This window comes from Primulina huaijiensis, chromosome 18, assembly GCF_012295235.1.
Source record: "Primulina huaijiensis isolate GDHJ02 chromosome 18, ASM1229523v2, whole genome shotgun sequence".
In the NCBI taxonomy this organism is placed as follows: Eukaryota; Viridiplantae; Streptophyta; class Magnoliopsida; order Lamiales; family Gesneriaceae; genus Primulina; species Primulina huaijiensis.
In genome coordinates this window covers 8,177,333-8,189,257 of record NC_133323.1, presented here as the reverse complement: position 1 = coordinate 8,189,257, position 11,925 = coordinate 8,177,333, and the positions used below count along the sequence as shown (strand labels likewise).

Sequence of the window (11,925 nt, the reverse complement as noted above, 5' to 3'; positions counted from 1 at the left end):
ATAAATGTTAAACCACAACTAAGTCGATCAATCTCGTCAAATGTATACTACAATATTTATCTTGTATTTTACCCTAATAAATATGATACAAAAGAATATGATATTAATTAAACTTGTATGTGCTCCTTAAAGAAATACTATAGAAACAAATATATAATATTAAATACTATAAATGTTAAAAGGTTCTCTTCTAATTCATTTCATTTCATTTCAAACTGTGGAATACAAACTGAACCCTAATTGAAGATCTAAAGATTCACCATCACTAAGTTTCTTTGAACTAGGACAAGAGGAAGGCCAAATCTTCATCTTCTTCGACCCGTTCGTAGGTTTCGGAATAAAAGTACGAATATTTTGTCGAGACGACGATCGGTCTACTAGTCGAGACGAGTTGTTCCAACTCCATCTTTCATAATCAATAATATTGATATCATCATAATCGCAAGGACAAAAACTTATTTGCTGTTTATCATCGGGTGCGGATTCGGGTAAAGCGCGACACGAGGGATCATAAAGCCATGTCGAGTCATTCGAATTATGCTTGCTATTAGGAGTGATTTTATTATTGTAAAAGGGTTGAATATAATAATTGATGCTGGCCTTTGTTGCTTGAAGTTGAAGCCTCTTTTTCCTCATTCTTTCCTTCTTATGAGCATTTTGATGCCCCCCTAATGCTTGGGAGTTTCCAAAAACCTTTGCACAATATTGGCACTCCAACTTCTTGTCCTCCGGCTCGAGCACTCCGGTCGAGGTTTTGTCCGAACCCAATTTCTCGGTCACCGAAGAGGACATCGCCGACGACGAATTCGTGCTCTCGTGACCTTCGGTACTAAACCCTTTCTCCCTCCTCATCTCACGACCATGTCCGGTTTCAAGCTCGAACCCGAATAGTCTAAGCTTGCAAGATTTTAAATTGGATTCTTCAAAGATAGACATATTTTTCTATGGAGAAGATGTCTTTATTCAATTGATGCACCTATAATGTTCTATCCCGTCTTCCTTATATAGCAAAAGTTATTTGTATTTGACTGTGCATGTCAAGCACTAATTAAGAATTTTATAATTACATTGGTCAATATTAAAATAATAATTAAAGGAAAATTGTCTCTTGAAAAGTATTATTTAATTTTTTTTTATTAATATAATTAATGTTGTAGAGATATCATAAACTTTTTTTATTGCCAAAGTGATTTAGCGTGTGTTTACATAAATTAAAACGAGATTATGATGCCACTTGGGCAGTTAAATATACACATATTCTTTGGTTAAAAAAGTAGAAAGAAAATGTAATATTATATTAACGGAAATTAACAAAAGTCAAAAGAAAAGATTGGGGATGTAATCACCTGGAAGGAAGGCAATCTCCATAGCTGCGCAACAAATCTACTACTGTAGTTAAAAATTATTTGAAAAATGTGGCTTTAATTTAGTGGATTCACGTATTATTGTCGACTCACGTTTATCACTTAGATAGTTGTCAAATCGTGTCATAAATTATTCGATAAAAATATTTTGAAACTTTTTTAATATAATTTTTTTGATTATGATTAATAAACGAGTGTTTTTCCAAAGCCATAAAAGATTTAGTTAAAAATATTGATTATGTTGGAGAGAAAATTGTGCTTTTTGTTTTGTATATTTGATTTACCTTGTAATTTTGGTTATTTATGTTGTTAAATTTTAGTCTTACTCTCGTATCTTTCAATTTTGGCAATTACAAGCTTTTTTCATCTTGAGTGTTGATGTGATATTACATACTATACTACCATATTGGTGTCACGTTAGTGTTGCGTAGGTGCCGCCAGCATCGTACATCATGTAATATTGAAAAAATGACTAAAATTGTAAAATAAAAAAGTGAACTAAGACGAAAAATTTGACTACATAGATGATTAAATCACAAAAAGATAAATATACATGACAAAAAATAGATCAAGACAAGAGTCAATAGACCAAGTCTTTTGAAAAAAATTATCTCTGCTAAAGAAGTACGTTGTTCATATATATAACACTTAGACTACTGTATATTTTAAAATATTGTTCAATTACCATATCTCACAACTTTTGATCGACCCTACATAAAAAGTCTATTTTAGGAGGTAAGATTTGTATTATTCAGCACTTCAAAATGAAATTTCTAGGTAATCATCTAAAATCTCTCCACTCACAATTTTTAAAAGTTTTAACTTGACCAACTTTTTGGTATACATTTAAAAAAAAAAAACCCAAGTGTGAAAGATGTTAGATAACTATTGAGTGACAGATCTTGGCATATCTTCTTAGAGAGCAAGCTAAACCTTATTTTAATATTCCCACAAGCATATGTTTTAGGTGAATTAATACATCATTTAACATTAATAAAAGTGTTTATGTTTGACAGTTGTTAGAATTTGGTCTCGTAAAATTCTAGAAAACCCTAATATAAAATAGTTTTGCTTTATTCCAATATTGTCTCTTATAATATTTTCAATCGAGGGCTCCATTTTATTCTTCGAGAGTGTTGTAATTTTTTTTAATATAAAAATTACATATATGGTCTGATATATTTCGTATAACCTAATAATAATTGACATAAATGTAGAGCATATATCATGCCCACAATTAATTGTATTCGCGACACCGGATAAATCGTTCAGGCTCAGTTGGCCTACTTTCGTCCTATAAATAAAATTAGTGACAGCGCACACGCGTTACATTTTATAATAACTTCCAGTAACACAGGATTTTGAGGGTTGAGTTTAATCTATCCCAAGAGTGGATCAAATAGTTCTCACTACTTTTTTTTAATGTAAAGTCAAATGTAAATATCACGTATTTAGATCAATGATGATCATCAAATCTGAAACGAGAATAATATACTGATAGAATAAATTTATCTGATGTTTCGTATTTTTGTTGATGACAAACTACTCATTGCCGGGTAAGACGACGTCTTGCTTCTTGTTTAGTTATTGATTAGGCAATCCTGCTAGACAAGAGCTGCCTGCTGATCTAGCTTGTTGTATGTTTAAAGACTTGTTGTAAGTCTAGCTGTGGGATATTCAAGACAGCTGAAAAAGATGTTGAATGTTGTGATGCACTTGCTAGCTGAACTATCTTAAGTCATCCAGCTAGTCTATCCCAAGCTTATAGAATATATCATCAAGGAGTCTTATCAGCTATCAGGTTGTTGCCACTACAACAAAAATGGCTTTTCGCAGCGCGCAAATTCGTTTTCCGCAACGCACATTGTACGCTGCAAAGTTCAAAGCTGTTGAAAGTTCAAGATTATCCGCGGCGTACATGTGCGCGCTGTTAATCTTCTTATCCGCGGCGTGCACATGCACGCCGCTAATACTATTATCCGCAGCGTGCAATGTATGCCGTTAATAATCAGTGCAAAATCTAATTTTAGCGACGGTTTTAAAATTGCCGTCGATAAACCGTCGCTAAATTTATAGGCGACAGTTTTTAAACGGTCGCTAAGTTTAGCGACGGTTTTAAAACTGTCGATACATTTAGCGACGGGATTTCATAATCCGTCGCTAATCTTTTCGTTAAAATAAAAAAAAATTTACTTTTATAATTTAATAAAATTTTTAAAAAAACTTACAATCTAATAACAATACTCGTGATTTTTAATAATACTTACAAAGTAAGTAAAAATCGAAACAAAAAAGTACACTAAATCGAAATTAAAATCCTAAAATCAAAACTAAAATCTTAAAATCGTGAGAAAAATTCTGAGTGTTGTGAAGAAATGGGAAGGAAATGCGGATATTTATAGACTATTAACGACGTTTGTATTTAAACCGTCGCTATTAGCGACGGTTTTATAATAAACTGTCGCCGATGTAAAAATTTGCGACGGGTATAAGAAAACTGTCGCTAAATATAGCGACGATTAATGCTTAATTGTCGCTAAATTTGGCGACGGTTATTTTAAACCGTTGCTAGTTTTAAATCGACGACGGTTTAGTAAAAACCGTCGCTAATAGCGACGGTATAAAAACTACCGTCGCTAAATTTAAATCGGCGACGGTTAAATAAACCGTCGCTAAATGATGGCGCACCCATTTTCCACGGCGTGCTTATATATGCACGCCGTTAAAAAAAATTATTTTTTTTAAAAAAAATGATTTACTATTAACAGCGCACATAAACATGCACGCCGTTAATAATATTATTAACAGCGTGCCTTTATTGTGCGCTGCGAAAATTGCATAAGTTATTAACAGCTCACATATAACTGCACGCTGCGGATATTACTATCCGCAGCGTGCTTTTAATGCACGCTGTTAATACTGTCAAGTGCAATAATATTAACAGCGCACATATGGATGCACGCCGTTAAAAGTAATATTCGCAGCTTGCTTTTAATGCACGCTGTTGATGGCGTGCTGCGAAAAATCATTTTTCTTGTAGTGTGCCTATTATCATTATCAGTCATCTGCATTGATTGTATATCAGTCAGATTATTCAGATTTTAATCGACGATGTCCTCAAACAAAGACAAATTAGAGTCCATCGCAGTCTTTAATCTCTCATTGATCAGGATTAAATAGTCGTTCATTGTTGATTTTGGTTAGTATCCAAAAGATTTTATTGTCACATTCTATATTTACAAACAATACAAGGACGCATTGTATTTTTTGCATAATTTTCGGCTGATAATATAAAAGATGATTGTTTTAAATAATAATAAATAACATTGGAAATGTCGTGTATTTAGTAAGGATAAAGTCATTCGACATCGAAAACCATTGACAATATCGAATCTATGCATTTAGAATTTTTTTAATACAAAAATAATATTTATAATTTCTATAATTAATGAATAATTTATTTTTATATTTAGAATTTTAATCATATATATGTTTTTATATGAAAAAATATTTTCCATTAATGTAAATTTATATAAATATTATCAAATTAAAATATATAAAGAAATACCCTATAACACATGCATATATCTATATATATTAGTTAAATCTAAAATACAATTATATAGTACAATAAATTAAATAATATAACATAAAAAATTTCATATAAAAATATACTAGTTAACAATAAAATTATTATATGACATGGATGTTTTATACTATATATAATATTTAATTACAAAATATATAACATGCTCGCCGGTAAGATCAATTGGGGAATAAACATTGAGCTACAATAACTTTATTTTTGAGATATTGAACACCTAAAAATTAAATCAAGTTTGGTTTTAAAACCAAGTGGAAGATACTCAAAATAATCCATCGTAAAAATCGATTAAATATTTTGAAAAATATTTAAAATATGTACAAGTTGAATGAGTAAAAACGTTTTGGTTAAAACATTTTATCAAATACTATGTATGTAACATTTTTATATTTGAATAACACATAAAATTTTTCAACAATGTATCTAAAAAACAATAATAGTAATTAAATGCAATAAGTTATAAATAAACACAAATTTGTTTATATATGTTTGGAGATTAACAACTCATATGCTAACCTTTTTTCTACCTAGAAAGATATCGCTAGAAGATTTTAATTTATCAATTTTTTGTACAAACTCATTTCAACTTAGTACTTATTTATTGTCTGATTGAAACTCTTAGCATACTCGATTGTAGGTCGTAACTTCACAATCTACATAATGTTTAATTTCTTCCATGACAATACTACAAATACAATCTTTAATATCTTTGTATGAAGATTCACTCATCTAAACATCGAAACTTAACTCTCATGTATATGTGTGCAAGATTATGGATTTTTAAAGTATATGTATTTATCAAATGTAACCTCACACTAAGACTTGCTTTCATTCTAGCTAATTTTTTTTCATGTATGTTACCCATGCTTTGAATCTCTTTCAAATCTCGTATTTGATATTCAATATATTGTATTTATAGCGTCCAATAATGAAGTAGACGTTAGATAAAAAGAATATGACAGTTGATTGTGTACGTATTCTGACATTATTATAGTAAAATTCTTATTTCTGGTCATTTTTTGAAATTGAGCTGACCTGACCTGAGCTGTTTTGATTAGCTTGAGTTGTTGGTTTGATCTTTGTTCCAAGTGATATGTTTTTTCTTTTGATTATAATTATTGATTCATCGATTTCTAGGCAAAATGATAAACATAAAAGTTGTAACTCTTTTTCTTTGTTTTTCATGAAATTAAGGATCACTCGATTCCAAGTTTTTATGAGAGAGATATGCTTGACTGATCAGACTATCCGCAATTTGGAATTTATTTTCCATTTAGTATAGAACCACCAAATTAATCGTGGTTTATTAGCCTCTTCCGACCCGATTCAGACGTTGACTCGTGAAAATTTGTAGATCATTCTCTTAGCTTAGTATCACATACTAAATCGTTCCATCTGAATAACCAAGTTCAGAGACATGACCAAAATACTAGAACTAGTCAGACTAAGCTTATTGTTGTTTTGGTTTTTCGTCGGCTCGATCTCGCAACTAATATTTAGCATAGATAACATTTGAACCAACTGAGCTGTTGTGAAATATGACTCGTGGAAAATCGAGTTTTATAGTAGTACTTTTGGCGATGGTCATTTGCATCATCGAGCTACGTGCAGGCGCCCAGTTGTGTTATCTTTTTATTTTTTTTTAAAAAAAAAACTTTTTTAGTATTTTTTTAACAGAATTACAACCCACGCTCAGAAGTCATTATCTACGCCCAATTCTTTCCAGCTACCACACCTTACGCTGAGAAGGAAAAAAAAAACACAACCCACGCTCAGAAGCTTCAATTGAGCGCAAAATTGGAGATCTCAGCCGTGCTCTTTCCGATATGTCATATGATTACGAAATTCCAAGAAAATTTTTGGTTTCTATATTTCTAGATTTACTCCCAGTTTCTAGATTTCTTCGATTTCGGATTTTTTGTGCGTGAATGGCAAAAAAAAAAAATTTTCTTCTTTCGAATATTGGTCACGGAAAATGTGGATTTTGAAGCCTATGATATATATGGTGTGAAATTCGATTTAAGGTGCAATTAGTGCGTGAAATGACAAAAAATTCGATTTCGGATTTTTTGTGCGTGGATGGCAAAAAAAAAAAATCTTCTTTCGAATATTGGCCACGGAAAATGTGGATTTTGAAGCCTATGATATATATGGTGTGAAATTCTATTTAAAGTGCAATTTGAAGCCTCTGCTTGTTGCAATTATTAGTGAAATTTGAGTTAGAATTATACATATTTGATGGATTTGTTGTGTGACTACATATGTTTACCGTTACTTAGGTGTGCAATCCATTGCTTGGATTGCAATATTATACATTTCGAAAAATTAAATGGTAAGAATTCTATTGTCCCATGCAATTCTTTTTTACGTGTGATTACATGCTTGGATTGAAATATTATACATGTTTTAATTCCAACTCATTTTGCTATGCACAGGACCAGAATCATTGTTATACTTGTTTTGTTGAGTTTTGACAATGGTGAGTTATAAATTATTAATTGTTTTTAGTTATAATATTTTGTGTCTGTGTGTTGAAATAGTTTGTGAATTTTTGTATATTTTAGGGGAAAACATATGTTGTCTTTGTTGGACGTGAACCAGGTATTTATGATACGTGGGGAGAAGCATCTTCTAAAGTTACAGGACATAAGGGTGCTGTCCACCAGTCTTTCAAAAATAGAGATGATGCAGAAAGAGCTTATGACGCATTTATGGTAAAACAAGATGCAGGCACTTCTTTCAACTCTAGTGCAAATAAAAGTTCAAGTTCACCTACATCTTCAAGTTCAAATACAAGGGGAAAAGTTTCGCAGACTGAACAAATAAAGAAGTTGCAAGGGATAGAACAGAACTTGGATGAGATGAAGAAGAATTTGGAAGCGATTGTTGAGAATTTGAAATCTCTAAAAATTAGTGACCATGATTAAATATGTTGTTGGAAGTTGTTACCTTTGTTGAATTGGAAAATACATTATCAAGTTTTAGAACATTTTCTACGTACTTGTAGCAGCACTAAGCAGCATAGGATAAATGGGTAAGACCAAAGACATGTTGGTATGTGGTGTTTATATTTAAGAATGATTTTGCAAAATGTTTGTGAATTGTGGAATTTGTGTACTTGTGAATTGTGAAATTATGGAATTTGTGTGCTTGTGAATTGTGGAATTTGTGTACTCTGAAGCAAAATGAAAGTAGCTACTCTTTACAGTAGCTTGCAATTGGCAAACACAAAAGTTTACAGAGTAGCTACTCTCATTCACACATTACACATTTACTCAATTAGCACAAAGTAGTTGGGCTCATTCACACATTATAAAATGATAACAAAGTAGCTACTCTCATTCACACATTACAAAAGCAGAAACTCAATACTAACCTAACTCATTTACTCAATTGGCAAAATGGTAAAATTATATTCTGGAGATTAAAATGTACAAGACTAGTGTGCTACAAGCAGCGAGCAGTCATCAAATGCGGCAAACACAAAAGTTTACAAAGCAATAGTTAAAAAAATTCAGTAGCACAACATTCCAGCAATGTTTTTTGTAAGAAATCAGCAGATCACAACATTCCAGCAATCCAGCTCAATCAGCCCCATTCATGCAGCAGCAATATCTTATTATTAAAGGAATATGAACACAACTTATTATTATAAGAAATCAGCAGAGCACTATCTTATTATTATTCAAGGAATATGAACACAACTTCACAATGTTTTTCCAACAAAATATGTAATTAAAGTTTAACTTTAATATAGCACAAACCATTTTAGCAGAGCACTATCTTATCAAAATTTAGCACCAAACAAGCACCAGCAGCAGAAACATAAATACATACAGATTAATTCCAGTATCGAAGCCCATTCTAGTTGTCCACATGTTTTTACAACTTGTAAATATGAAGACGATGATGAGTGAAATATTATTAAAGAAACAAAATTTAAATGCATAAAATAATTTATGTATTTGAGTTACCATCTATTGATCCAAAATCTTCTTCATCTGAGTTCTCATCTGAGTTATAATTATTTATAGTTTACCTGATAAACGAACTTTGTCAACCGTACTAATATTAAAAAAATTATTAACTTTGTTAAAAATTAATCAACACATACATGTCTTTCAAATTTGGACAGTTGCGTTTGTCATGTGACACACCTCGACGCCCGCATCCACGACACTGTCTGCCACTTGATGTTGACTTCTCCTTCGATGATTTTAGTCTCTTTCCACGTCCTTTTGTTCTTATTTCTGACAGATCAATGATACCAATGGCTCCATCCATGGTTCTCCTACTTTGAATTCCACTGCTTAATGTTCTATTAATATTCATCTCCTTTATTTTGCTATCAGTAGAATCAAACTGTTCAGCCAAGAAGTTTGTCCCCTCATCACTGAAAGATGCAACATCAATTAAAGCTGAAGCTTTACAAGATAACCTCATATGTCTAGACATCAAACACCTTTCTGGATCGTCGACCACATTTTGCTCAGCCATAGTATATATTACGCCAATCTTTGCATCTTTTGTCCACCGTTTGAGTATATACTTATCAGGTAAGTGGAACACTTGGTTGATACGAAAAAATGCTAACATATGCCTGCACGGAATACCCTCAAATTGAAATTTCATGCAACTACAAGATATATCGTCTCTTTGTATGTCATGCGTAAGCAGCCTATGTTCGGCAGAAGAAGAACCTTGAAAATTAATGACATTGTAAACCCCAAACTCAATTCTGATAGATGCTTGTTGGACATAATAACCATGACTCAGACTAATTTCATTTTGAAACTCCAACAATTTGTTTTTCGTGTATACATTCACCATTTGCAATTCCATTGGCCAGTTCGATTTAAGCTTTGGCCGCTCGTTCATATCAGTATGATCTGCAACTAACTCATTGTGTCTTTGGTGTCGAAGTGCCTTATTGAAACGAATTATAAAATCCATCAATGAGTTCTTGCTACAGACGTACCTTTTGAAAAATGCATGTGAACTTTCAGATCTCTGACTGCTTGACATTCTTGCAGAAAATACATGGTTGAAATAAGCCGGCACCCACTTATGTCGCAACTCATACATCAATGACAGCCAATCATTTTCTACCAAGTTAGCACAATTCATAACCTCTTCCCATGATCTCTCAAATTCAGTAGATGTCGTAGAATGTACAATGACATTTTTTATGCTTTGATAGTGGTCACGGAAAGTGCCGGGTTCAATTTATCTGGGAATTTGTTTAGAATGTGCCACAAACAATATCGATGTATTGTTTTAGGGAAAACTTCAGCTATGGCTTTCGTCAAAGCAGGATCCTGGTCAGTTATGATCAAGTTTGGTGCACCTTTAGGCATGGCTTCTAGAAACTTATTAAGCAACCAAACAAAAGAATCAGTTTTCTCATCACTCAAAAATCCACAACAAAAAACAATGGTCTGATGATGATGATTAACTCCTACAAATGGTGCGAAAATCATCCCATATTTGTTGGTGTTATACGTTGTATCAAACACTACTACATCACCAAATGCAGTGTATGCCCTCCATGATACAGGATCCGCCCAAAAACACCGAATAAATCTATTGTCTGAATCAGTCTCGTAATCAAAAAATAAAGTTGAACTCTTGTCTTTCTCAGAAAGAAAGAAATCAATCAATGTTTCGGCATCAATACCCTTGTGCTCATCCCTAAGCGTTTTCTCATAGTTTCTTATATCCCTTTCTGTGCAACCTACATGTTCAGGCCCTCCAGACTCTATTTCAAACAATTGCATTGGTTGACAAATAGGTACATTCGCTTTTGCAAACTGTTGACTCAGTGCTTTCTTTGCTGCAGAAACAGTACGATGTGAGCTTAACAAATGCACCTTCGAAGGAGTTGATAGTGGATGATTATGACTTTCCATGAAGGTACTAACAACCCAACTAAGACCAGTTTGTTCCTTCACAACTGAAATCTTTGACTTACATCCAGTTCTAATCTCACCACGAGCTCTTTCCTTTATTGGTTCATCATTTTTTGATTGTTTACTCCATCTGATTGCATCTGTATGTCCTTCTTTAAAGAATACAAATTTTTTCCAGATAACTTCTTTTGTTTTTTTTTACTTTTTTTGCTATTGCTCATTCTTGCACTAAAACTAGATTCTCGTGCATATTGGTTGTAGAATGAAAACGCCTCCTCTAAAGATTCGAATTTCATCCTTATTTTTGGCTTTTGATTGTCTCCAACTTGAGGATTGTATGACAGTTCATCGCCGCTGTTTTCTTCCATTCTATAAATATGAAAATAACAAAATTAAAATTGCTACAGATACTACTTATTGCACAGAGGCACAAACAATAAATTGAATCGGGTAGTCCCTTGCAGTAGTCATACCAACCCTTTCAAAAAAATATTACAAAAATCTTATTCCTGCAATACCTTTAATTTTTTTTTACTTGTGAAACAGTTATTTATTTTCCATTTTCATTTTTCCTGATTAAATTCAATACGTATAGCTCACAGCTTGCTAGCAAGAGACGTAACTATATGCATATTCAAAACTATTTGCTCCACCTATTTTCGTGTTAGAATAAATGCGAAAGTTAAATTCTTAAATATTTCTTTTAACTATACAATCTGGGAGTAAATTTAGAAATATAGAAACCAAAAATTTTCTTGGAATTTCGTAATCATATGACATACCGGAAAGAGCACGGCCGAGATCTCCAATTTTACGATCAATTGAAGCTTCTGAGCGTGGGTTGTGTTTCTTTTTTTCCTTCTCAGCGTGAGGTGTGGTAGCTGGAAAGAATTGGACGTAGATAATGGCTTCTGAGCGTGGGTTGTGATTTTGTTAAATAAATAAATAAAATTGTTTTTTTTAAAAAAAAATAAACTAAAAAGATAACACAACTGGGCGCCAGCTGTGCAGGCGCCCAAGAATACCCTTCACCCAGGGTGTGCAGGGT

The 11,925-nt window shown here is 32.5% G+C and overlaps 1 protein-coding gene and 1 pseudogene across 1 annotated transcript; both read right to left on the bottom strand.

The window, feature by feature from the left end:
• Positions 1 to 210: 210 nt before the first annotated feature.
• LOC140964700 (uncharacterized) lies at positions 211 to 936 on the bottom strand. The gene has a single exon (XM_073424572.1). It carries the CDS (start codon positions 934 to 936, stop codon positions 211 to 213), a length of 726 nt encoding a protein of 241 aa, XP_073280673.1.
• Positions 937 to 8,950: 8,014 nt separating this feature from the next.
• Positions 8,951 to 11,242, bottom strand: LOC140965226 (protein FAR1-RELATED SEQUENCE 5-like; annotated as a pseudogene).
• Between the last annotated feature and the right edge of the window lie 683 nt (positions 11,243 to 11,925).

Bases quoted from the DNA above. Each gene is read 5' to 3' on its own strand.
- LOC140964700 (XM_073424572.1), bottom strand. From the start codon at position 936: ATGTCTATCTTTGAAGAATCCAATTTAAAATCTTGCAAGCTTAGACTA.